The 27,878-nt window shown below is 40.3% G+C and overlaps 1 protein-coding gene across 9 annotated transcripts in view; it reads right to left on the bottom strand.

The window, feature by feature from the left end:
* USP15 (ubiquitin specific peptidase 15) overlaps window positions 1–27,878 on the bottom strand; it is a 92,220-nt gene that overhangs the window by 2,016 nt on the left and 62,326 nt on the right. For 6 of the 9 annotated variants that reach the window (XM_039363716.1, XM_039363717.1, XM_039363718.1 and 3 more), the window contains 5 exons: window positions 10,256–10,326; window positions 9,423–9,538; window positions 6,265–6,414; window positions 4,921–5,024; window positions 4,745–4,833 (listed from right to left, as the gene is read on the bottom strand). In XM_039363716.1, coding sequence (XP_039219650.1) covers window positions 4,745–4,833; window positions 4,921–5,024; window positions 6,265–6,414; window positions 9,423–9,538; window positions 10,256–10,326 — 530 coding nt within the window. Of the gene's footprint in view, window positions 1–4,744; window positions 4,834–4,920; window positions 5,025–6,264; window positions 6,415–7,574; window positions 7,798–9,422; window positions 9,555–10,255; window positions 10,327–10,980; window positions 11,555–27,878 lie in introns of those variants that run through there. The other 3 variants (XR_005559192.1, XR_005559193.1, XM_039363719.1) reach the window with 3 other exon arrangements.

Here is a 27,878-nt window from a genome sequence, read left to right as displayed (position 1 = left end):
CTAGGACTTTAGTAATGGTCAGATGTTTGCATAAGGACAATACATGCAAAAGTAGCCCATCACAAGGCATAAATGAAAACTGATCATGAGAGAGATGAATAAAGAAAATTATGGGGAAATATATCAGGAAGATGGGATTAAGATGAGATTTAATAGTTTGTTCAACTACCCATGCTTAACATTTTCTGTTAAAACAAATAGCGGTCCTTATAAAGGTTATATATATTTCTATGTATAGAGTATATTGTGAATTTTTATATGATGGCAAAGAATTTTATCTATACAAAACAATGCTGTCTCGTCTTATCTGACATTCAATTATTATTTTATTTTTGAATAAATATGCTACCCAATTAATTAAATTTGATCACATAGAACTAACTAGAGCAGGGAGATGAAGTTATTAAACTAACTTGGGGCGGTGGAACTAGATAAGACCCTTTTCAGCAATAACCTTAAATACATTAGCACTATATATTGCTCATTGAAAAAAAGACTAAAAAATCTTGTTTGGGCATAAGCTAAAAGCAACTGAAAAGCAACTCTTTTTTCCTACTTCTGCCAATAACATTTTAAAATAAGACTGGGGAACATCAAGTCCTAGAAAAGGATGATTTTTGCATATTTGTTTTTAAAAAGTCTAGCTATGGTGGAGCTAGCAGAGAAGCATTTAAAAGGCCGAACATTTTGGGACATGTTACATGCAGTGCTACTGATCCTTCCCATCAGTAACAAAAATTGATTCTTCTCAACTCTCTAGGACAGTGATGGCAAGCTTTTTGGCTTGGTATGTCAACAATTTGGAAAATGCCTAACTTGACTCTTCTGATGTGTCACTACATCCATTCCCCCAAAAGACAAACAATTCTTTACATATTCATTAAAAGAAAACACAAGCCCTGAAAGCAGTGCAAGAACACACCCCCTCATGAAATTCCCAGAGTATCCAGAGATGCATGACAGCACACTCCATTTTCATGAGGCTTTTACAGCCTCCAAAAATTATAATTAGAATAGGGCATACTATCAAGACTAGTGGTTGGGTGTTGGTGAATACTGGTCACCCAAAACATTGTGGTGTATCATCTTTGACATGCATGCTATAGGTTTACTGAATGAACTGAAACATTCAAGGTCTGTTTACAAATTTATTGCCTTGTTGTTAGTTGCGAAGTCGACCCATCGCGACCCCATGGACAATGTTCCTCCAAGCCTTCCTGTCCTCTACCATCTTCTGGAGTCCATTTAAGCTCACACCTACTGCTTCAGTGACTCCAACAAGCCACCTCATTCTCTGTTGTATCCTTCTTCTATTGCCCTCAATCTTTCCCAGCATTAGGCTCTTCTCCAGTGAGTCCTTCCTTCTCATTAGGGGGCCAAAGTACTTGAGTTTCAACTTCAGGATCTGGCCTTCTAAAGAGCAGTCAGGGTTGATTTCCTCTAGGACTGACCGGTTTGATCACCTTGCAGTCCAGGGGACTCGCAGGACTCTTCTCCAGCACCATAGTTCAAAGGCCTCAATTCTTTTGCGCTCAGCCTTTCTTATGGTCCAACTTTCACAGCCATATATTCAACTGGGAAAACCATGGCTTTGACTATACGTACTTTTGTTGGCAGGGTGATGTCTCTGCTTTTTAGTATGCTGTCTAGATTTGCCATAGCTTTCCTCTCCAGGAGCAAACGTCTTTTAATTTCTTGGCTGCAATCCCCATCTGTGGTAATCTTAGAGCCCAGGAAGATAAAATCTGTCACTACCTCCATTTCTTCCCCATCTATTTGCCAGGAATTGAGAGGGCCGGATGCCATGATCTTGGTTTTCTTAATGTTGAGTTTCAAGCCAACTTTTGCACTCTCCTTCACCCACATCAAGAGGCTCTTTAGTTTCTCTTCACTTTCTGCCATTAGAATGGTATCATCTGCATATCTTAGGTTGTTGATATTTCTCCTGGCAATCTTAATTCCAACTTTTGATTCATCTAGCCCTGCCTTTCTCATGATGTGCTCTGCATGTAAGTTAAATAGGTAGGGTGACAGAATACAGCGTCGCCAGACTCCTTTTCCAATTTTGAACCAATCAGTGGTTCCGTGTCCAGTTTTCACTGTTGCTTCTTGACCCACATATGTTTCTCAAGAGACAAATGAGATGGTCTGGTACTCCCATCTCTTTAAGAACTTGCCACAATTTGTTGTAATCCACACAATCAAAGGCTTTAGCATAGTCAATGAAGCAGAAGTAGATGTTTTTCTGGAACTCCCTAGCTTTCTCCATGATCCAGTGTATGTTAGCAATTTGATCTCTAGTTCTTCTGCCTCTTCGAAATCCTGCTTGTACTTCTGGATATTCTCGATCTACATACTGCTGGAGTCTAGCTTGCAGGATTTTAAGCATAACTTTACTTGCATGTGAAATGAGTGCAATGGTGCGCTAGTTTGAACATTCTTTGGCATTGCCTTTCTTTGGAATTGGAATATAAACTGACCTTTTCCAATCCTGTGGCCACTGTTGAGTTTTCCAAATTTGCTGGCAAATTGAGTGTAGCACTTTTACTGCATCGTCTTTTAAGATTTTAAATAGCTCAGCTAGAATACTGTCACCTCCACTAGCTTTGTTGTTGCTCAGCTTTCCTAAGGCCCTTTTCACTTCACATTCTAGGATGTCTGGCTCGAGGTCAGTGACCACCCCATCGTGGTTATCAGAGACGCTAAGCTCATTCTTGTATAGTTCTTCTGTGTAATTTTGCCACCTCTTCTTAATCTCTTCTGCCTCTGTTAGGTCCCTGCCATTTTGGTCCTTTATCATGCCCATCTTTGCATGAAATGTTCCCTTCATATCTCCAATTTTCTTGAAGAGATCTCTGGTTCTCCCTATTCTATTGTTTTCTTCTATTTCTTTGTACTGTTCATTTAAGAGGGTATTCTTATCTCTTCTAGTTATTCTCTGGAATTCTGCATTCAATTGGGTATATCTTTCTCTTTCTCCTTTGCCTTTCACTTTCCTTCTTTCCTCAGCTATTTGCAAAGCTTCCTCAGATAGCCATTTTGCTTTCTTGCATTTCTTTTTCTTTGGGATGATTTTAGTTGCTACCTCTTGTACAATGTTGTGAACCTCCGTCCATAGTTCTTCAGGCACTCTATCAGATCTAATTCCTTAAATCTATTTGTCACCTCTACTGTATATTCATCAGGGATATGATTTAGTTCATACCTGAGTAGCCTAGTGTTTTTCCCTACTTTCTTCAATTTAAGCCTAAATTTTGCAACGAGAAGCTCATGATCTGAGCCACAGTCAGCTCCTGGTCTTGTTTTTACTGACTGTATAGAGGTTCTCCATCTTTGGCTGCAGAGCACATGGTCAATCTGATTTCTGTGTTGACCGTCTGGTGATGTCCAGGTGTAGAGCTGTTTCTTGGGTTGTTGGAAAAGAGTGTTTGCTATGACCATCGTATCCTCTTGACAAAATTCTATCATCCTGTGCCTTGCTTCATTTTGTACTCCAAGACCAAACTTGCCTGTTATTCTGATTATCTTTTGGCTTCCTACTTTAACATTCCAATCCCCCATGATGATAAGGACATCATTTTTTGGTGTTGATTCTATAAGGTGCTGTAGGGTTTCATAGAACTGGTCAATTTCATCCTCTTCAGCACCAGTGGTTGGGGCATAGACTTGGAATACTGTGATATTGAATGGTTTGCCTTGGATTCACACTAAGATCATTCTGTCATTTTGGGGATTGTATCCCAGTATTGCTTTTCCTATTCTTTTATTGATTATGAAGGCTACTCCATTTCTTCTGAGGGATTCTTGCCTGCAATAGTATACCTGATGGTCCTCTGAATTAAATTCACCCATTCCTGTCCATTTTAGTTCGCTGATTCCTAAGATGTCGATGTTCAGTCTTGTCATTTGACCATGTCCAGTTTGCCTCGATTCATGGATCTTACATTCCAGGTTCCTATGGAGAAAAGATCTTTACAGCATTGGACTTTCCTTTCACCACCAGATGCATCCACAGCTGAGCGTCCTTTTGGCTTTGGCCCAGTTGCTTCACTCTTTCTGGTGCTACTAGTACTAGCCCTCTGCTCTTCCCCAGTAGCATATTGGACACCTTCCAACCTGAGGGGCTCATCTTCCAGCGTCATATCTTTTTGCCTTTTGGTACTGTCCATGGGGTTTTCATGGCAAAGATACTGGAGTGGGTTGCCATTTCCTTCTCCAGTGGATCACATTTTGTCAGAACTCTCTGCTATGATCTGTTCGTCTTGGGTGGCCCTACATGGCATAGCTCATAGTTCATTGAGTTACGCAAGCCTCCTCGCTACAACAAGGCAGTAATCCATGAAAGAGAAATTTATTGCTAACATTTGATAAAGAATGAAATCTAAAAATGGAATCTTTATGCTGCATTGCTTTCTGAAATATCTCCTAAGGTCCATACAATGATATTGGATGAAAAACTAAAGCTACAAAGTATTTTCAGTAATATGTACAGGATAAGAAGCAAGAGTATTCTGGTTTTCTGGCTGAAATTGTCAAGATTCACTTACAGCATTTATTAATGGTGCTTTGGACTTAGATTTCCAGATTGGCTGCATGAACCACAATACATGCATAAAGTTTTATATTATCGTAATGTGTTTTATAGCATGGTAAATATTACTTTTAACTGATTATATAAGCAAGGCAGTCTTGGATCTTGTTCCTGTGCAATAATGCTATCTTGGTTTTGGAAACCGATACTTGCCACAATTTGTTCTTCGGATGCAGTTGACACACTGCTATCATCAAAGTAGTACCATTTCCCATCATCTTTATTTTTTGCAAAAGCAGTATCTAGAATAAGAAAAATCACTTTACTGAAAATGCTAGTAACTGAGCCATAATAAAGATAAAGTCATACATATAAAATACATTACTTACAATGCCCTCCTCCCATGCCTCCATAATGATTTGACACTGCAATCAAATTATAGCGACAAGGTCCAGCATTTGGATTAATTAGGAATTCAGACATATCCAAATCACTATTTTGAAGAAAAGATCAAACTGGATTAGTTTTCAAAAACTGTATATTAGTAATTATAATTTCCTTCAATAAAGTCAGTGAAGCCACTGCTTTAGTTTCTAAAGCAAAGCAATAAATGAATCACACTAAAAATCTAGGAGGGTGAAGGTTTTTTTTTTAAATTTAATAATTTATAATTTTTTAAATTTAATAATTTATCAACAGATATGATTTCTAAAATAGTTTAGTGTGTCACACTTGTAAAAGGTGAAGTTAAAATGTTAAGAATCACTTAGTGACAACCAATCTCATATCCTGTATGAGGAAAGAATATATATATTTGTTTTGTACTTCTTGAAGGAAACAGAATATAAATGTACTAAATAAAGTGATCCTTTTTTATTTGGCTTCTAAATGTATTCATTCATTCATTTAGTCAGCTATTAGTATGCTGCTTCAATCAAATAAGCTTAATTCATAAGCATGTTCAGATAATGTTCAGAAGCATTTTTCTTTCAGGTAAGAAAGAAAGGTTTCTTAGTCTGATCTACACCATAAAGCTGACATATAATTGAAAATAAATGAATAATTCTATACAGTTGTATGTAGGATCAATTTTTGTCTACATATGGAATTACACGGAGTGATTACTAAATGTAAGGAAATATATCATATTTAGTTAAAACACTGGAGAGCAAGCAGTTTTTTGGCTGAAAAAGGCAATGCAATATTATTCAAATTAAAGTGGACTAATTTTGTCTATATAATAAATGAACTTGTATGTGACTTATGTTTCAGAAAATATTCTCTGACATATCAATATAACAAATCTGTACTCAATGGCCTATGCCTTATCTTCTTCCTCTTATTTTAGATTTTTTTTTTTATTCGATACATGGGTTCATTTTCAGGCAACTATAACCTAAAGTATTGTTCCAGATGTAACAAATACACTTCCATAATTTAGTTACGTAAGTATGTATATTCTTCAAAATAATAAATATTATAGAATATATTATTATACTGGTCCAGGCTTTCACAGCTGGCATCAATGAAGCAGTGATGAGCTTTTGGGCTAAATGGCCATGATCAAGACAAAAGAAATCAAGGTCATGGCCATTCAGCCTGAAATCTCATCACTGATTCATTATATAATATTATAAATATTCTTGCAAACATGTAGAATAAATGTTTGTAAAAGTATATCAAGGATATGAACAATAAACACAAAAGCTATCCATTTTTGATATGGTTCTCACTTTATTGGAAAGTCAACCAATGTATCCAATTTATCTCTCATGTATCTGCTATAAGAAAAACGTTTTAGATGCACCACCAGTACTGGTGGTAGCGACCACAAATCTAGTTTCTTGGTAGCTTGCTGGTGTTCTTTACAGTTTGGGCAATACCTAGAGAGACCAAAAAATCTTGTTAAAGACTTATTTTACAATTAAGTGAAGTATATGGCAAGAAAAATATGAAGATAAAATTTTCATATTATGTTTAATTTATTAAATGCTTGTTATAAATTAAAACCTTAGAGATATAATTTGTCTGTTTTCCTTGAAACTTGTGGAGACATACTGTCAGTCCTATTATGCAAATAGTAAACAAACTACTATTGTTCAAATATATATCCTTTTTTTCCTTCTAGTCTTGAGTGTATCCACAAAAAAGGGAGACACAGGGGGCTTGACTACTTCCTTTGGGCAAGAGATGAAGGAGGGAGGGATCTGTCTGCCTAGCTTAATGTGAGGTGCTTTCCATCTGCAACCCAGAATGAGAGTGGGGTGGCTGGCGAGAGTAAGGAGGGCAGAGGCCAGGTTACTTATGTTAGGAGAAATAAAGGAATTGCCCGAGATACAGGTGCTGAATGCTAGCCAGAAGTGCCAGATCTTAGGTTTTATTTATCTCACAACGTTTTGCGATTTTGCTTTCCAGCGATACAGTATGTCTGGTATTATGTTTCAGAACTTGCTTGTCACCTTTGCTGTCCAACGAATGTATAGGAGTCTTCTCCAACGCCATAGCTCAAATGAGTCGATTTCCCTCCTCTCTAGTTTTTTTTATTATCTTATTCTAGCAACTGTAGCTAGCTGTGGGAAAAGAATAGTGTGAACTACAGATAGTCCTCAACTTATGTTCACAATTTGGACCAGAATCTCAAATGTTGAGTGGAGTGGTCATTAAGCAAGATACCACATGACCAGTTCAGTCAATGACCACAATCCCAGGATTCCTGATTACAGCTGTTAAGCAATTTCATGGGTTGTTAAGCAAATAAAGCCCCAGTGTGGGGGTGCCTCAGGAGTATGAGGGAGACCTGGCACAAACTGTGTGCAAGTTGTGGGAGTGCTGCAGTTTTATTTGAGTGCAGGAAGGCAGGGGAAAAAAGCAGGTCATTTCCAGAATAGCCCCAGGCTGACCCAGCAATGCAGCAAAAGGCACTGTGCCCTGGGAAGTGCCAAATGCCCAAGAAGCTCCAAGAGCATGGTGTGAAGCAGCTCCCCCTCCCCCCAACGAAGGGCAAAATGCCAGGGAAGCCCCACCTGCCCCAGCCCAGACTTACTCCAGGGCAGGAAGGAGAAGGCAGGAAGCAGGTAGGCCTCGGGTATGTGGCAGCCATTAAAACCACTCCAATCTGACTCTTTCCCCATGCAGGGTGATGGTAATTGAAATACTCCTGCCAGCAACTTCCTTAGTAGACATTGTGGCTTGCACCAGCTTTTGCCAGTCCCCACCTGCATCAGCCCTGATGATTGGAATCCTACCGGGGGTGGGGCAAACCTGACCTGGCAATGGGAGGAAGGACATAGATGAGGATAGATAGGTAAGTGGAGAAGTTGCATTTGATCTTTTTAACATCAATTGTTAATTTGACATTTCAATTCATCAGAGTGGTTATGAGCTTGATCTTTCTGATAGTCAGGAAGTAGAGAATTTTTACCACTTTCTTCTTTAATCTTTTTTGATCAGATATTTCAGATATGTCAAAATTTCAAAATTTTATTTTGATCAGATATGTCAGCATTTCAAAATTTTGATGTTTTTTCCTCCAATCTTTCCTCTGATTTTTTATTCTTCAAGTTTCTGCTTCCTTATGAACATTGCAGCATACAGGTTGAATAAGAAAGGTGAAAGAATGCAACCTTGCCGCCCTCCTTTCTGTTTCTTGAACCAATCAAGGTCTCCATATGGTGTTTGCATAGTAGCTTCCTGATTGTGTACATCATCCACACCAACTTCAGCATGTGTAATGATATCCCCAAATCTTCCAGGGCTCTTCACAACTTTAATTACTGATACCATTAAAGGCTTTCTTGTAGTCAATAAAGCAGATGTAGATGTTCTTTAAATATTGAGATTTTTTTCCCATTATCCAGCATAGATTTGCAATATTTGTAAGTGCCACAACTCCTTCCGAAGCCAACCTGAACATGTTAATACTGTTTCGATGGTGGCACCAGATATTGTTGCATTAGCTTCAGGGGAATCTTGCTAGCATGAGGGATAAGGGCAATTGTGCAGTAATTAGAGCATTCCTATTCCAAAATGATATACTATTACCTATGATAACATGGTTACTTGTATTTATAATTATAATTAGATTTTATACATATTTTATACACACACACATTATTTTGAATTTTATTGGGAGAAAAACAGTGGTAGCCCAGCCTCATACACAAATGCTTTCATTACATTGTTTTGAATTTTATTGTGAGAAAAACAGTGGTAGCCTAGTCTCATACACAATGCTTTCATTACTGTCATTGTGAGAGGACCAGATAATCCATTTGGAGATCCCATAACAAGAGACAGCTATATGCATACACACATGTGAATAAATATCTGTCATTTACTCCCATAAATTACAGACTAGTATTCGGAGCTACTGAAGTTTACAGATAAAATTTCTTATATTAGTGTACAATTATATTGGCATGGGATTCATAGGATAAGTATATGTTGAAATGTTTTGCAACCCCCTTTCTACAAGTTACTGCAATAAACAGTCCTCTCTTTGACCTAGTTTATTACTGCCAATATGTTAATTTCTAGTTTGGTAGAATTATAAATGTAGGATTTTGCTAGTATTTTTTCTACACATTAAAAAATAAGAAAAAGGGAGTTATGTACATGTAATAATTACTTTTTAGTAAATATAGGTTTGGTTAAATAACTATAGCTCTTGTAGTTTAGAAAAAAGGTGATTCTTTAGGAAGCTGTTGACATGTACTGTAAAGATATCCACACCATATCTACCCTTTGAAACAAAACACCACACACTCTATTCTACAATGTATACTAAGCTTAGAAACTATTAGTAAACTATCAGAAATCTCACAGAAAAGTGAAAAATAAATCCCATAATGTGAGAAATCATTTCAGTATACAAGTAGTATTTTGCTCTTACCATGGATCTTCAGCACCCAACTTTTCTTTAGTTGTAAATAACTCAATGCAATCTTTTAATTTTACAAATGGTTTTTTTGGAGGTCTATATTCCACACTTTCATGTTTTTCAAAATCCTAAAGAGAAGTATTTCTTGAGTTAAAAAACAAATGAAACAAAATTCATTTTAGTGATTTTTGTCTTTCTGTAAAAAAAGGGCTATATGTTTACTAATATGGAAAAATATGCCAAATTGGAAATACAACTCTGCTAGTTTTAATCTATGTGGAAATCTTTGAAAAAAAGATATTATCCATGAGCGCAAGTATTATTTTGCCATGTTCCAGTTTCATCTAATTTTGTGGAGGGAAATTTGGACAAGTTATGAAATGGGATGAAAGGAGGATAATTCAATTCATTTTATACCATTTCTTCAGAAAGGGAGTTTATTATGACAGCAAACATGCAGATGAATTCTTTTATGTTAAACCCCACAATAATCAAGTAGACTTTCATTTGTGCCTCAGGTGAGCTCTTCTACATTTTGGCCCATGTCTATCTTGGCCCAGGGAAAATGAATCTGATTTGAAAACAGCAACTATTCTACTGGTAAACTCTTTGATAAAACATTTCATTTTTCAAAATTTGGCAGTCAGCTGACAGTAAATATTGCCCTTCCTTCCTGAATGTATCTAGTCAATTTTTACAATAAAAAAATAGTTTTCTTCCATGATAAGCTGACTACACATAATTTGGAAAGATCAAATGGATTACTCTAATTAACCACTTTCAAACAAAGTGGCAAATATTTAAGTAATGGAACAACTTTTTTCTCTTTATTAAATATCATGTACCTCGGCAGCATTTTCATCAAAGTATCTCTTTTTGAATTCAGGGTCCCAATCCAAAGCCAAGAAAGATCTTTCTAAAAGGAAAAAGATAATGCAAGAATTTGAAATTATGCATTAATTTCAATTAAGGAAATACACTTCTAATTACCAATCATGTAATATTGAACTACAACTCTAAACTTCAGAAAATCATAATTATTTCTATTTAATTTCAACTTTTAAATAAAAATATATATGAACTGTATTTTGCAGTGCCATGGAGATCAACTACCAAACGTTATTAGAATTTTACAAAGTGCCCAAATGATAAGAATTCTTTTTTGAACACACACATATATAAAAAACATTTTAGAATCTTACTTAGTTGAAACAAAATACACATGGGTCTTACAGGATGAGTAAGGCAAGACTGATGTACCTTACTCCACTTTCTCCACTCTCTAACCTGCCTGTTGATATTTCAAGTACCTTTCTTTCTCTAGCTTCCCAGCAGTGTGCTTAGTTTTTCACACTTACCTCACCCCACCACAAATAATCTGCTTGGAATATATGTTTCAGTCCAGATATGGATCACCTGGAACTGGTTGTTCTGTGCACTATTATGAGGAAGGTTGCAAAGGCTTGATGACAACTACAGAGAAATCTAGAAGCAGCAGCCTTGGGCACAGAAGTTCATGGTGTTGTGGCCCACTTCAATACCTCATCACAAGAAAGCAGAACTCATGGAAGCGGGTTCTTCCAAAAGGAACTTTTATTAGGAGAAGCTGATAGCAGGCATAGATAGGATCTGAGGTTTTCATGCTCAGATCGATAGGTAAAGTGTCCCAAGCAAAATCCCACCCATAGTTCATCCGTTCAGTTCAAATGGTCCAATCCCCAGGTCTTAGGTCCCTCGTGGGAACAGGGAAATAACATCAGTCCGTCTCTGGTTTTTTTCTGCGATGTTTAGGCAGTTTTTCGCACCTTCTCTGGAGCACGGAGATAACGCAGTCGCCGGAGGTTGCATTACATGATTTCCCTCCCTTTGCTAGTTCACAGTAAGGGATGGGAAAGTTCAAAAGAAATATTGCAGGAAAGCAAAGTGTTACTTTGTAGTGATAGAGAAAGTCAAGGCAATAACCCTCAAGCACACACCCCCTCCCCCCTAGGAGTATGGCAGAACCCAGGATGAGAGGAGAGTGAGATTCGGGTCAGGATGAAAGAGGAAGAAATAGTAAATGAGAGAGGGGGAATAAAAGGATTTGGGGATCTATCGATAAGGGTTCAGACATCCTGCCTTCATTAAAAAAGAGAGAGATCCACCTGTGGAGAGATAAAGATAAATGCACATAGGTTAGTCGGGTTTGTTTGGGTATTCTGTGTGAAATTTAATAAATTTGGGGTGTTAATGTAACGTTTGTGGACCCACTTGTTTTGAGACGATGGGAGATGTTTCCATACTACTAGGTATTGGATCGAACCATGATATTTCCTTGAGTCTAGAATGTCTTTTATTTCAAAATGTTGTTCTCCCTCTACCATGATGGGAGGGGGAGGGGGAGCAACAGCTGTTGCTCTCGCTTTAGGTGGTTGCAATGGAAAATGGAGTGGACTTGCCTTAGTGATTTTGGGAGCTTCAATTCCACCGTTACTAGATTTATGATTCTAATGATGGGGAATGGTCCTACATATTTTGGCCCTAGCTTCTTTGACGGTTGTAGGGATTTTAGGTATTTGGTTGATAAATAGACCATTTCCCCTATTTTGAAGGCTCTGGCTCAGTCCTTTTATCGTCTGCCTGTGCTTTGTAAGCCTGCCTAGCGTCGTCTAACGTTTTCCTAACTACGGGCCAGATATTTCTTAACTGAGTGATCCACTCCTTCAGGGATGGGATAGCTGGTTCATTGGGTATTAGTTCTGGAATGGGGTTGAAACTGTGTCCGGTAGCTACTTGGAAAGAGGTGTAGCCGGTGCTGGAGTGAACAGCGTTGTTGTAGGCAACTTCTGTGAACGGCAGTCCAGTTTATCTGTTGGTAATTAATAAAGCATCTTATATATTGTTCAAGTACTGAGTTTGAACATTCCATCCCACCATTTGTCTGTGGATGATGACTAGATGACAGTCCCTGGGTGGTCCCCAAAAGAGACAGGAATTCCTTCCAGAATTCTGATGTGAATTGCACCCCCATCTGATATGATGTGCTGAGATGCCCCGTGTAGTCTGTAGATATGCTGGACGAAAAGCTTTGCTAAAGTTTTTGCGGTTGGAATCTTTGAGCAAGGTATGAAATGTACCTGCTTGGAAAACAGGTCAGTCACCACCCAAATAACTGTATTTCCACTGCTTTCTGGCAACTCCACTATACAATCCATGGAGATTGAGGGGGCTTGCTACTGGCTGCAACAGCCCTGGGGACTTTCCGTGCAGTCTTTTAGCTACTGCACAAGTTGGACAGCTGGCTACATAGCTTTCAAGGTCCTTTTTGAGAGATGGCCACCAAAATTGCCTTTTGACTAGATGAAATGTTTTCACGAAACCAAAATGGCCCGCTGATTTTGTGTCATGGCATAGCTGCATAAATGTGTCTTTGGCATTTTGGTATGTATAATTTTTCCCCCACCCAGGGTAATGCATCGATGATGGTGCATAGGTTTTTGTGACTTAGGAACCACTCATCGGTTTCTAAAGCTTTTTTGAATTCAATCCCGGTTTGGCTAGCTAATGGCTTTTTCAATTTCAGTTGTGCCCAGTTGTGCTAGTTGCTTTTCAGGCATGAGGGGTTTTGATACGCTAGGTTTGGTGCTGTTATATTGAGGCATGCGGGACAGGGCATCGGCTAGAAAATTCTTCCCCCCCGGTAGATGTTTGATTGTGAAATTAAACCAGTAGAAATGTTGAGACCACGGGGTTTGCTTAGGGGTGAGTATCCTGGGTGCTTTTAATGCTTCCAGGTTCTTATGGTCAGTCCAGACTTGGAAGGGGATCTTGTTCCCTTCGAGGAAATGTCGCCAGGTGAGGAGCCCCCACCTCACCGCATACGCTTCCTTCTCCCATACTGCCCATTGTTGCTCTGTCTCAGTGAGTTTTCGGGAGGTGTATGCACAGGGTTGTAATGTCCCATTTGTTCTCCTGCAACAGCATAGCCCCTACAGCCACATCACTAGCATCCACTTGCAGTACAAAAGGCTTATCTGGGTCGGGATGTCTCAGGACGGGTTCAGCCGAAAAAGATCTTTTTAGTCTCTCAAAAGCGGCTTGACATTCCACCGTCCATTTTAGTGGTTGGCAAGTTTTTGGTTTGTTTACCCCTTTGGTTTTTATTAGATTTAGTAGCAGAGCTATTTGGGTAAATGAGGAGAAGAATTGGCGGTAGAAATTAGCGAACCCCAGGAAGTTTTGTAGTTGCTTTCTTGTGCAGGGTGGTGCCCATTCCAGCATCGCACAAACCTTTTCAGGGTCCATTTCTATGCCCTCAGGAGAGATTCGGTATCCTAGGTAGTCTATCTTTTCTTGGTGGAATTCACACCTTGATAGTTTGGCATAAAGGTGAGTGGCCGCAGTTTCTTTAGGACGGCTCTAACTAGTTCCACGTGTTCCTCCTTGGTTTCCGTGAAAATGAGGATGTCACCAGGTAAACCAGGACCCCCTTGTACAGGTGCTTCCGTATCAACTATTATCAACTGCATGAAAACTGCTGGTGCTCCTTGCAGTCTGAAAGGTAGGACCCCAAATTGGTAGCATCCCGTGGGGCAATTAGTTTTCCACTCATCTCCTTCTTTGATTCTAATGCAGTAGTACGCCTCCTGCAAATCTAGTTTAGTGAAGATCTTCCCTTTTGAGAGGTGGGATAACATGTCCTTCATTAGTGGTAGGGGGTATAGATTGCTTTCGCTTATGACGTTCAAGGCCCTATAGTCTACACACAGACAAAGAGTTCTGTCCTTCTTTTCTCTAAACAGGATTGGCACAGCCACTTTTGGTGATGAGGGTTGAATGAAACCTTCTCTAAGTTTTTATCTATGAACTTCTGCATCTCTTGTAGCTCCACTGGGCTCCTGGAGTATAGTCTGGGTTTTGGGAGTTTTGCTCTGGGTTTAATCTGTGGGTCGGTGGGGAGGTAATTCGTCCGATCTCTCCTCACTGAATACTTCAGCAAGGTCCCTGTGTTCTTCAGGTATCTTGGGTAATTCCTTCTCCTCCCACTGCTGCTTTCTCGGCCAAAGGTTCAGGCGGGCCCCTCTGGGGTGACAGGGTTTTCCGTTCTCCCTTTGGGAATCTGAGCTCCACTGTCCGCCAGTCCACCCTAGGGTTCCATTTCGCTAGCCATGCCAGGCCCAGAATTAGGGGGCATTCCATGCTTGGAGTCACCACGAATGTTATAGTCTCTATGTGGTCCCCCAATGCGAGTTGGACTTGTAACGTGGCTAGGGTAGCCAGCATCCCCTCTTCTATGGACCCATCTAATTGACTGAAATTGTTTTTTTCAGCCTCCTCACCAGAATGCCCAGGTTTCCTACTAGCGTTGGGCTGATGAGGCAACGCGTGCACCCAGAGTTAGTGCCCTATAGTTTCGGGCATGGAGGGGCTAGTATGGTTACTATCCAGGTGACGGGCGCGATGGGTCCACTTACCAGGGGTTTGTCCTCAGAGTTATCGTCTGACGAGTTGGATGCTCCTGCAATGTAGGCTGGAGTTCCCTTTCCTCGTTGGGCAGTAGGGGGGAACTCAACGGTCTCGGTGCCTTTCAAGGCAGGTTCTCGGGGCTTGGCTGGTGATCTTCCAGAGTTCCCGGTTGAGCTCCGGTCCGGCTTCTCGAGTGGGGTGCGTGAACGGCAGTCTGTGGCATGGTGTCCTTCCTTTCCACATCTGAAACAGCCAGTGTTTGCGGTGGGTTGTTGCTTCGCAGTCTCGCGGGGTTGCCCAGGTGGTGGTTTTCCCCAGGGTTTTCCTCTGCGGTGTCTCTTGGCCAGGTCGATTTCAGCTTCTTCGGCAGGACGTACTAATCGTGCAGTTGGTGCAGGTCTCCCCGAGGAAGGCAGACATTGTAGAGATCGTAGTTCAGGCCATCCTTGAAATGGCTGAGTAAGTTGTCTTCTGGCCAGCTCAGCTTGCTAGCGATGATTCAAGAACTCCTGGATGTATTTGGCCAGCGGGCGTCTGCCCTGCTTCACTGTCTTTATTCTTTCCCAGGCCCTCCGACCCACCAGCAGGTCCTTGAACCTGCATCTGAGGGAGAACGTGAACTGGTTGAAGTTCAGCAGCTGTGGTGCATCAGAGTCGTACACGTCCACTACCCAGTCAGCAGCAATGTCGTCTAGAGCCGCCTGCATGATGCGGATTCTTGCACGGTCAGTGGGGATGTCTCTACTGTATTCCTCCATATAACTGAGGACCTGGGTCAGGAAAAATCCCAGGCGTCTCAGCTCCCACAAAACTTCACATCTAGTGGTGGGAATTTCTGGATGGACTGCTGCCTTTTCTTCCTCTTGTGGCATCTTCCCTTTCAGTCTTCAGCTGCGACGCATTGGGGGGTAGGGGCTGCTGCAGCGACTGCAACGGGTTTGGTTGCTTCGCTGGATGTGCCCTCGGTATCTTTCTTGCTGCAACCCAATCGAATGGTTCTGGCGCATGGGTCGGGCCTCTCCTACTTGAGGAAGTTGAAAGCCGTCTTCATCATGTCGATTGCTTGCTCCAGCATCCAGCTCGGATGTCCAGGGCAATCTCCCTCGTCTTCACTGAGGTGAAGGGACTTCTCCATCTCCAGATTCCACCCTGGTTGATGGCTACCCTGATGGAGAGTCATCTTCCTCAACATCTTCTCCCAGTTGTCCTTCTTCCTGATACCCATCAACCACTGAGGCTTATAGCTGCGCACCTCCACTACCTCTTTTTCTGATGTGTAGGAAGGTTCGGACCTGGACGATTGGTAGGTCTCCGACCGGCAGGGGGGTTCCCCCTTTGCAGTGGATTCTTCCTTCCCTGCTCCTATATCCAATATGGATAATTTTGCAATGTCCCCTGGTAAGGGTCTTCCTTCCGGGCTGTTACTGAAGATCCTGTCTAATGTCGGGGTCCACTTCAATACCTCATCCCAAGAAAGCAGAACGCATGGAAGCGGGTTCTTCCAAAAGCAACTTTTATTAGGAGAAGCTAATAGCAGGCATACTAGACAAGATCTGAGGTTTTCCTGTGCAGATCAATAGGTAAAAGTGTCCCAAGCAAAACCCCACCCATAGTTCATCCAATCAGTTAAAACAGTACAATCCCTAGGTGTTAGGTCCCTCGTGGGAACAGGGAGATAACATTAGTCCGTCTCTGGTTTTTTTTCTGCGATGTTTAGGTGGTTTCCCACACCTTCTCTGGTGCGCGGAGATAATGCAGTCACCAGAGGTAGAACCCAGGATGAGAGGAGAGTGAGATTCGGGTCAGGATGAAAGAGGAAGAAATAGTAAATGAGGGAGGGGGAATAAAAGGATTTGGGGATCTATCAATATGGGTTCTGACACATGGTTAACTTGTGATGGAACTGTAAGAATCCATTTCTTTCTGGACCACACAGCAACTTTTGATACTATCAATCACAATATCCTTTGGGGCTTTGAGGAGCCACTGTATTATGATGATTTTCCTACTTTTTGAGTGGGTGGGTCTAGTTCGTGGCTACTGCAGTAAAGAAATATGGCCAACAGGTGCTCCATTATGGAATGCCCTATCCTGTGTAACACTGTCCTATATTAAGCCACTCAAAAAAGTCATCCTGTAGTGAGGTATCTTCTATATATATGTCATAGTGTCTGCATATCTCCACTCTGGAGCAAATGGAACATAAGACACAAATCTTGACCCAGTGTCTGGAGACTGTAAGTTTGGTCTAATGGTTATGGCACCCGGCTAGAAAGTAAAAGTCCTTGAGTTTGAGTCCCACCTTAGCCATTAAAACCAGGCAGGTGACCTTGGGCCAGTCACACTCTCTCAGCTTAACTCACCCTAAAAGGTTTTTGTTGTGGGGAAAATTGGAAGAAGAAGTTATATTAAGATTTGTCTGCAGTCTTAGATTATTTGTAAAAATAATAAAAGGCGACATATAAATAAACAAATAACTTAAAAAGAGACTAGATGTGGGAAATAGGCTCAGATTCAACCCAATCAAAACTGAATGATTTGTTAAGAAATATTCTGAATATTGACTCCTAATAGAGTATGTTCCTCTGTGGATAGCAAATCCTTAATTTGAGGTTCTTTTGGATTCATAGAAATGGTTGTGGATACCAAGGTCTGTGACAAGTTGCAGTTGTACTCTTACTAAGAATGGGGGGTATTGAAAATAGTCGTTTATGTAGAGAAATTTGGGGTACAAGATACCTGGAGAGAAACTAACCCAGCAAAACTACAATACACATTCTATTTAACAGGTATAATCCTGGTCTAGAATTGACATGATTAGGATGATGCCTGAATTAAGAAGCAAAATGCAGGAGATTGAGATAGAATTAGGTACACAGGAAGATCATAACCCTTTAAAGATGACATGGAAAGGAATACAAAAAACAAACAAACCCTAAGACCTTGAACAAATCCATATTAAAAGAAAAAGAATTTATAGAACTAGCAACAAAAGAAATGGAGTTCTTCTTTAAAGAAAATAAAAAAGAAGATAAAACATTACAGAATGTATGGGTTACAGCCAAAACATATATTAGAGGTGTAGCTATAACATATGGCAAAAAGAACTAAGAAAAAAGACAACAATATACACTGTTAAGGGAGGAATTAAAAAAATTAGAATTAGAATTACAAATAAATCCACAAAAGAAAATACTGAAAAAACCAATGGAAATAATAAAGCATAAATTAAATTTAATGGAATCAAAAAAATTGGCTCAGTAAATTAAAAGAGCAAAACAAAACTTTTTTTGAAAATGCAAATAAACCAGGAAGATGGCTAGCCTATAAACTTAAAAAACAGAAACAGAAGAAACTGATAAATCTAATTAGACGAAAAAGGCTGTCTATAATTTAAAAATTAAGAAATAAAGAAGATAATTAAAGAATACTGTGAGAAATTATATAATATAGAAGAAATTTCATGGGAGAAAAAATTCAGAAAACTTTAAAACTATGTTAAATGAAAAAATAACAATGATTGAATTGACAGAAGCTATAAGAAGACAAAAAAAAAAAAAATGAAAAAACACGGGGACCAGATGGGCTACTGGCAGAGTTGTATAAATGTCTATAAGATACACTAAGCATACCATTGAAAGACGTGTGTAATGAACTTTTGTTGGAGGCTAGACTACATGGACAGATACATGGACAAATACATGGACAGAAGCAAGCATTACTTAATATCAAAAAGAAGACTCAGATTTGACACAGATAAAAAATTATAGAGCGGTATCATTACTAAATGTGGATTATAAAATCTTTACATCAATAATAGCGGAGAGACTGAAAAGATTTTTAAACGAATTTATACATCCAGATCAAAATGGATTTCTACCAAAGGGACAAATTAAAAATAACTTAAGAGCTATAATGGTCGTAGTAGAATATTATGAAATGCATCCAGGGAAACAACTGGCACTAGTATTCTTAGATTCTCAAAAAATGCTTGATAATGTTTCCTGGCAATTTATGACTCAACAGCTAAAAACAATGGACTTTGGACAAAACTTTATAAATATGATTGAAACACTATACTATAAACAAACAGCAAAAAGTGATTGTAAACGGAGACTATACAGAGAACTTTGACATAAGAAAAGGTACAAGACAAGGATGTCCATTATCTCCATTGTTATTTATTCTAACCTTGGAAGTTCTAGATAGAAATATTAGGCAAGATGCAGAAATTAAAGGACTAAAAATAAAAGGTGAAACTTATAAACTGCAAACATTTGCAGATAACTTGGTATTTATCTTACACGAACCTTTAGAGATGATTCCTAAATTATTGCAAAAGATAGAAGAGTATGGAGAGATAGCAAGACTGAAAATAAACAGAGAAAAAACTAAACTGATAGTTAAAAATCTTACAGATAAACAAACAAACAAAAAAAACCCCAAATGTCAGAAAAAAGAACTACAAATAGTCAAAAGGGTTAAATACTTGGGAATATATTTAACAGCAAGATGTTCATAAAGAATGGTTGCTTGAATTGGGTATGTCTAGTTTAACGAAGAGAAGAATGAGGGAGGACATGATAGCAGCGTTCCAATATCTCAGGGGCTACCACAAAGAAGAGGGAGTCAAACTATTCTCCAAAGCGCCTGAAGGCAGGACAAGAAGCAATGGGTGGAAACTAACCAAAGAGAGAAGCAACCTAGAACTAAGGAGAAACTTCCTGTCAGTTAGAACAATTAATCTGTGGAACAACCTGCCTCCAGAAGGGATGAATGCTCTAACACTGGAAGCTTTTAAGACGAGATTGGACAGCCATTTGTCCAAAATGGTGTAGGGTTTCCTGCCTGAGCAGGGGGTTGGACTCGATGACCTCCAAGGTCCTTTACAATTTTTATTATTATTATTATTATTATTATTATAAAATTACTGAATCAAATTAAGACTAGATCTGAAAAAAATGGAAAAACTTGCAATTGTCGATGTTAGGAAGAATTGCTACGGTAAAAATTAATATATTACCCAAAATATTGTTTCTATTTCAAATGATACCTATAAAATTAGAGAGAAACTTTTTTGAAGATTTAAATTCACTAGATGTCAACACTGTGACAATGGATGCCGTTGCTCTGACACCTGAGAATCAGCAGCCATTTTTACTTTTGCTTCTAACGTGCCTTTTCTATTCTTTTAGAGAAGGGGGATGGGATGAATGCTTGAGGGTTTAGCTAGCCATAATATTGTAGAAATGTGGGAATCAAGGACATGGTCTGATAAGATTTGGCGGGCTGAGAGGCCAGTGAGAAAAGCCAGTGTCTTGCGTTAATTGGGGAATGTGATTTATGACAGCATTTGTGGGATGGGAATTGCAACTTGTTACTTTGTATCTGGGGGGAGAGAATCTCAGTTTTACGTTCAACTATGTGAATGCCGATATTTTGCTTCCGAATAAAATGTTCTTTAAGGAAGAATTCTTGCCTTGAAGTTCTTTTACTGGTTTCACCTATTGGAACCATGACATTAACCCAAAACTCCCATCTACATTAACATCATTGGGATCCTGAGCTCCAGTCACCTTCCCAAAACCAGGAGGGAGGTTGACAAAGATTCAGAGAAAATCAGCATGGAGAGAAAGGAAGCACCCACAACCAGCACCCCGACCATGATGGCTCCCTCAGCTAAGCCCGTGCGTTGTTGAAGAAAGTGGGTTCGGAAGTTCTGGCAGCAGGAGCGAGGCCCAAAACATAGGAGCTATTGTGGTCTTTGGAGTGGACCCTGCCAGTGGAGACTCTAAGCATCCTGAGACAGCCCAACCGAAGAAGGGTTCTTCAAGAGTAGCTGAGTTGGAGATGCAAGCAGGTGCTTCACGGGAATCACGCTCTCTCGATCATAGAGGAGCAAAAAGATTGGCAGCTGCAGAGGATTCGAGTGACTGGAAGTACTTGTGAGCAGTCCGCAGCCCATCGGTGGAGAAGTTGATAGAAAAGTTTGAGGGGCTAGAAATGGGAAGCGAGGATGTCACCTACTCCTTGCCTACAAATGAGCATGACAACAGTTGGGGTCGGCACCAATATATGTGCAGAAGAAGCCCTACCCTACTGACAGAGCTCGGGCAGCCACTCTGCATTCAGAGCCGCCAGCATTGACCTCAAGCCCAGTGGGGAGGAAGAGTCATTACCGTCACCCACGGCGCGACAGTCCGGCCCATTGTCGATCATCAAGGAGTCCAGAATGCCACTCGCGATGTGACAGTCCTGGCCATCGGAGAAGCCCTGATTGGCGTCGTTCATCACGGTCTCCTGACAGGCATCATTGTCGCAAAAGCCCCAAACAGCGGGATTACTATGACAGCCCCCACTATTGAAACCCTGACTATCACTGATACCGTCGGAGCCCTGATTGGTACCGTGAGAGCCCTTACAGTTACTACCATCGGTCACGTAGCCCCAGTTATCACCACCGTTGTCACCCGAGCCCAGGACCGGCACGAAGGGCCAACCTAAACATGGATGTTCAATGCGACTTGATCCAACAGGTGGAAGGACTGTGCGATCTGCTGGGCCATCAGCAGTTGGGTATGCAACCGCAGCTGGAGGGAACAATAGCAATTAGGCAGACTACAACCCATAATGGCGCCACCTTTTGAGGCCACTTTTATGGTGATCCAGAGAAGTTGATTTTCTTCCTCAATCAGGTGTGTTCCCATATGAACTGAAATGCCAATTTCTACCAATTGTTGTCACCACCAATTTAGAAGGGGAAGCATCTGAGTGGCTAAATAGCAAGTGCCTGAGCTATGGGACTTCCATCTCTTCATCCAGGGATTGACAACCAGATTCGAGGACGAATCCATAGCCTTCAAGGCTGAGAAATATATTCATAAGGTGAAGCAAGCTGGCAGACCTGCATTGGAATATGTGCGAGAATTCCAAAGAATAGCAGGTCGGATTGAGAGATGGCCAGAGCTATCTTTGGTGCATCATTCAAAGAGAGGCTAGATGACCATATATCCCAAGCCTGCATCTATTGGTGGGTTCCTGTTCAACTACAAGAGTGGTACTGAATGGCAGTGAAGCTAGACATCGAGCTTGCTCGCTATAAGAAGCCAACTTCTCCAGGAACCGGACCGACACCGGAACAACCCAGACGGCCGCCATGGAAAATCCCAGAAGACACCTACTGGCCCAACGATCAAGTGCTTTAGGTGTGGCCAGCAGGGGCATCGAGCAGCAAATTGTCCAGTCCTGTATCCCCAGCAGAGAGATAAATTGAGACCGTCAGAAAGAAAGAAACCCACTCAGAAACCGACCAAAGAAAAGTCAATTTGGGTCGCCCAGGAGCCGGTCACCCAGGTCACATCGCCTCCGCAGGAGAGAGTGGATACTCCAGCCAGATCCAGCCTGGCTTTATATGACAGTAACGATGAGGGGGAAAATGACCCGATGGTGAATCGACCTGTTCCACCTTTTTCACTCGCTGCAAAACTCATAGTCCCTAAGTCAGGAATACAAATGGATTTGAAGGTGCTAGTGGACTCAGAGTGCTCCCGATGCACTATCAGCTTGCCAATTGCCCTTAAACTGGGTATACGAGCAAAGTTACTCTCCAAAGCTATGAGATTTGAACAAGCGGATGGATCTTTAATGGGAGGGACTTTAGTCACCCACTTAACTGAGCCAGTGCATTTAGAAATAAGTGAGCATTGGGAGCTCATCTGATTTGTGGTGGCCCCGAAAATGACTGAAACTGTGATTTTAGGTCTAGCATGGCTAGACAAGTGGAAACCTTTCATTTGGTGGGAAAAGGGGACGAGGACTGTGAGATTGCCAATAGGACCCAAACCCCCTCGCAACTCCTTTGACGTTAGTGGAGAGCCTAGTCCACCGGCTGAAACAGTGAAAGTAGCCACCATTCCCCTGCCAGGGGAGCTGCTCATCCCCAGGGAATATTGAGATTTAGTGGAAGCGTTTAGTGAGAAGGAATGTGAAATCCTACCACCGCACTGCCCAAATGACTGCACCATTGAAATATTACCAGGGACCAAGCTGCCTAAACCAAAAATGTACACTATGTTTCCCCTCGAAATGGAGGAGCTGCAGCAGTATGTGAATAGAAACCTAGCCAGAGGCTTCATTAAGCCAACCAAATCCCAGGTGGGGGCCCTGGTTTTATTTAAGAAAAAAAAAGATGGGTCACTGAGGCTCCGTGGATTATAAGGGGTCAAACGCTGTGAGTGTGGAGAATAAATACCTCCTCTGGCTCCTGAAGGACCTACTAACCCATCTAGCGCAGGGCTGCATCTTCACCAAGTTAGACCTAAGAGAAGCGTACTACTGAGTAAGGATAAAAGAAGGACATGAATGGAAGACTGCTTCTAACTGTCCTATGGGCAGCTATCAATTCAAAGTTATGCCATTTGGACTACCAGGAGCTCCAGCTGTTTTCATGCAGCTGATTAACCAGGTGCTGCACGATCATCTATACAAAGGGGTTTTGATGTATCTTGATGACATCTTAATCTATAGCCAGAATATGACTGACCATGTGAATTTGGTGTGAGAAGTACTAAAGAGACTACTAGATGTTAAACTATATGTTAAATTATCAAAGTGTTAATTCCACCAAACCCGACTAGATTATTTGGGATACTGGATCTCTAGTGAAGGCAGAGAAATGGACCCTGGAAAAGTGAAAGCCATAATTGAATGGCAACCCCCAGCGACTCAAAAGCAGCTTCAAAGCTTTCTGGGATTTGCAAACTTCTATCGTCAATTCCTTCCTTCTTTTGCTGAAATTGCTTTACCTCTAACAGACTTATTAAAAACGGGTAAAGAGGAGGGAAAGCCATGACCGGGCCAACCACTAACATGGACTATGAGCTGTCAAACCTTTTTGAGAATTTAAAAAGACTTTTTGCTACTGAACCAAACTTAAAGCATCCCTGTCCAGGGGAACAATTCATGATTCAAGCCGATGCTAGCGATTCAAAAGAATAATACGGGGGTCTTACAACCCTGCACCTACACATCAAAAAATTCACTGATTGCGAGAGAAGGTGGGCAGTTTGGGAGAAAGAAGCCGTTGCAATTCGTTGGGCTCTGTTGACCTGGCGGCACTACCTGAAAGGGAGCAAGGTGCCTTTTGAAGTATGGACTGATCACAAAAACCTAAAAGCACTGAAAACTCCTTGCAAACGTTCCCCCAAACAAATACAATGGGCACAATATTTCAGTTGATTTAACTTCACCCTAAAGTACATACTGGGGGGGGGGACTTTTTAGCTGATGTTTTTTCCCGACTGCCCCAGTATAAAAGCCAGCGTAAGCAAGTCAATGATTCGATCATACCAATGGCGCAGATCATTTCTCAATTAACACAGCAGACAACCCCATCTATGGCAGATCCGGTCTCAGATGACCCCGTAGTGAAGAAGCTGAAATATACACTCCTCCATGATGAATGGTTTAAGGACCATCAACCTACCCTAACCTGCAGAGATGAACTAGCTTACAAGGGGGGAAAATTATATCTGCCTGAAACCGTCCACCTCCATGTGCTCCAACGCAGCCATGATGTAAAATAAGCCGAACACTGTGGCTATTTGAAAACACTACATTTAATTCGCTGGCAGTTTTGGTGGCCGTGTCTGAAGAAGGATGTGGAAAACTATGTCAAAGGTTGTGCGGTATGTACCGCTACGAAAAGACTTCTGGGGAAGCCCCCTGGACTACTACAGCCCATCGCAGATCCTTCCCAGCCATGGGAAGAAACTGCTATGGATTTCATAGTTGAGTTACCTGAAAGCACAGGAAATATGGTAATTTGGACTGTGATTGAGCTTTTTTCGAAGCAGGCTCATTTCGTCGCCTGCAAGGGACTCCCGTCAGCCCAGAAACTAGCCAAAATGTTCCTTAAACATATTTACAGGCTGCACAGTGCACCAAAATGGATAATCTCTGACAGGGGGTGTAATTTACAGCCATATTTTGGAGAAATTGGATTGTCACAAGAACTGTTGTCGGCTTTTCACTCATCTACGAATGGGGCGGCTGAAAAAGCGAACTAAATGATGGAGCAGTACCTAAGGTGCTATGTGGTGTACCAACAAACGAACTGGACTGACCTCCTCCCTTTTCCCATTCATACCAGCTCTGGTTTCACTCCTTTTAAGATTATCACAGGAAAAGAATTCAATCTAATACTTGAGTATCCACAAGGACCTTCTACCTCCCAGACTCTGTACAACATGCTGTACACCAGGCACTGGAGATTTTTATAGTTAAAAACCAATAAAATATTTATTAAAAAAAAGATTGCTACAGGGAAAGAATTCAACCCAATACCTGAGTATCCTCAAGGACTCTCTACCTCCCAGACTCTTGACCAATGGATGTCAAAATGGGGAGAGGTTTGGAACAAAACAAAAACAGCACTGAAGAAAGCCTCAGAGACATATAAAGCTGATAAAAAGTGATCTCCCCAGAGATCTCTCCATGTTGGGGAAAAAGTTTATTTATCCACGGAATATCTACGACTTAGGTTGCCTAGTAAGAAGTTGGGACCGAAATATCTAGGTCCTTTCGCTATTGTCAGAATCATAAATCCAGTTACAGTGGAGTTGAAACTCCCACGACTTTTAGGGAAAATTCACCCTGCATTTCATTGCAATTTATTAAAACCATTAAGGGGTTCCACTTTACGACCTCCTCCCAAGAAAGCACCTGCTCCCCTAGTGGTAGCTGGGCAAACACATTATGAAATAATAAGCATCCTTGATTCTAGAATTTTTAAAGGAAAATTGCAATAGCTAGTTCAGTGGAAGGGATATCCATTATCAGAAGCCACATGGGTGAAATCTGATGATGTGAAAGCTGATAGGCTCATCTGTAAGTTCTATGACAAAAACACCCCAACAAGCCAAGGGGCAACCCTTAACCTAAGCTTCTGTTTAAATTGCAGGATTACACCATTCTCTTAAGGGGGGGCGGATGTCAACGCTGTGACAATGGATGTTGTTGCTCTGACACCTGAGAATCAGCAGCCATTTTTACTTTTGCTTCTAACGTGCCTTTTCTATTCTTTTAGAGTTCAGATGTAGAAGGGGGATGAATACTTGAGGGTTTAGTTGGCCATAACATTGTAGAAGTGTGGGAACTCAAGGACATAGTCTGATAAGATTTGACGGGCTGAGAGCCCGGTGAGAAAAGCCCACGTCTTGCATTAATTGGGAATGTGATTTATGACAGCATTTGTGGGATGGGAATTGTAGCTTGTTACTTTGTATCTGGGGGGAGGGAATCTCAGTTTTGGGTTCAACTACATGAGTGCCGATATTTTGTTTCCAAATAAAATGTTCTTTAAGGAAGAATTCTTGCCTTGAAGTTCTTTTATTGGTTTCATCTATAGGAACCATGACACTAATTTTGAAATTTATTTGGCAAGGAAAGAAAGTTAGAATTAAATTGAAAATGCTACAAGAAGCTAAGGAAAATGGAGGTTTTGGCTTGCCAGAGTGGGTTTTATATTATTAAGCATCTGTATTTACATGGATAAAAGAATGGATAACTCTTAGAAATAAAAGGTTGGTATATTTGGAGGGACATGATATACAACTTGGTTGGCACGCTTTCTTATGTTATAGGAAAACAAAATTCATAAGTATTTTCAAAACCACTATATAAGAAATGAATTACAACTAACATGGGAAAAAATAAAATGTAAAATATACTTGAAAATTCCACAATGGCTTTCAACAATGGAAGCATTTGTACATCTAAATTATTCAATTTTGAAAAAATATGGACATATATTCTAAATTCTGAAAGGAATTTAAAATCTAAACAAGAGATGGAAAATCAGGATATGGATCTATCATGGTGGGCATACTTACAAATGCAAGTTAGATATGATAAAGATGTTAAACTGTACAGATTTTATAAAGATCAGACCTTGTTTGATTAGATATTACTAACCTCTGATGAGAAACTAATTAAAAAAATCTATAACTTTTTATTGAATTTGAAAATGGAAAATGAACAAGTTAAAGAAACAATGATAACAGGGACAAAGAATTTTGGATATAACACAAATTTAGAAAAATGGCAAAACCTGTAGGAAAGAAATTATAAATTGACAATGTCAACTTCTTATAAAGAAAATCTATATAAAATGTTTTATAGATAGCACTTGCCACCAGCAAGGTTAGCAAAAATGTTTAAAAATATGTTAGATAGATGTTGGTAATGTAAACATAAATCAGGTACTTATTATCATGTATGATAGACATGTTTTAAAGCAAAGAGGTACTGGACAAAAATATATACTTGGCTAGAAAAGATGTTGGGAAAGCATGTAGATTTTAAACCTGAACTTTTTTTACTAGGTATAATGCCAGAAAAGATTGATAAACAAAGTATATACTTGATTTTACATGTGATAATAGTGGCAAGAATCATATTCGCAGAATATTGGAAAAATGAAGAAATACTACTAGAGGAAGAAATAATTAAAAAAAATACTAGAATGTGCAGAAACGGACAGACTTACTATGAGGTTGAAAGAAAAAGAAGAAACAGAATATTTTCAAACTTTGGACTTATCAATGGCTGGAGAAAAGAATAAAGGGTTAGGAACTAAATTTGTATTAGTGAGTGATAAACTCAGTCAACACATTTGTTGAATAAATACTACTGAATTGTATGAAAAATAATAAAAACTTTAGGGAAAAAAAAGAAAATAGTCATTCATGCCTGTGACATCTTCCACTGGGTCACTGTGATTTGTTTTGCATGGGGCTCAACTTGAACACCACCCAAAAACTTCAGCTGGTGCAAAATGGCTCTCTCTTTATAAATCACGTTAGCTATCACTATAAATATCATCTGTTGTTGGACTTGTAAGGGCTACTGAGTTCAATTCACTCTTTATATGAGTAAACAGAAAAGGTGTATTGAAGGCCCCACCTACTGAGAATTACAAAAGGAAAAACCTGAAAGCAAACTTTTTCTGTGGGCATTCCCATT

This window comes from Crotalus tigris, unplaced genomic scaffold, assembly GCF_016545835.1.
Source record: "Crotalus tigris isolate CLP2741 ecotype Arizona unplaced genomic scaffold, ASM1654583v1 scf7180000019583.1695794, whole genome shotgun sequence".
NCBI lineage: Eukaryota > Metazoa > Chordata > Lepidosauria > Squamata > Viperidae > Crotalus > Crotalus tigris.
This window is presented reverse-complemented; position numbering and strand designations above follow the sequence as displayed.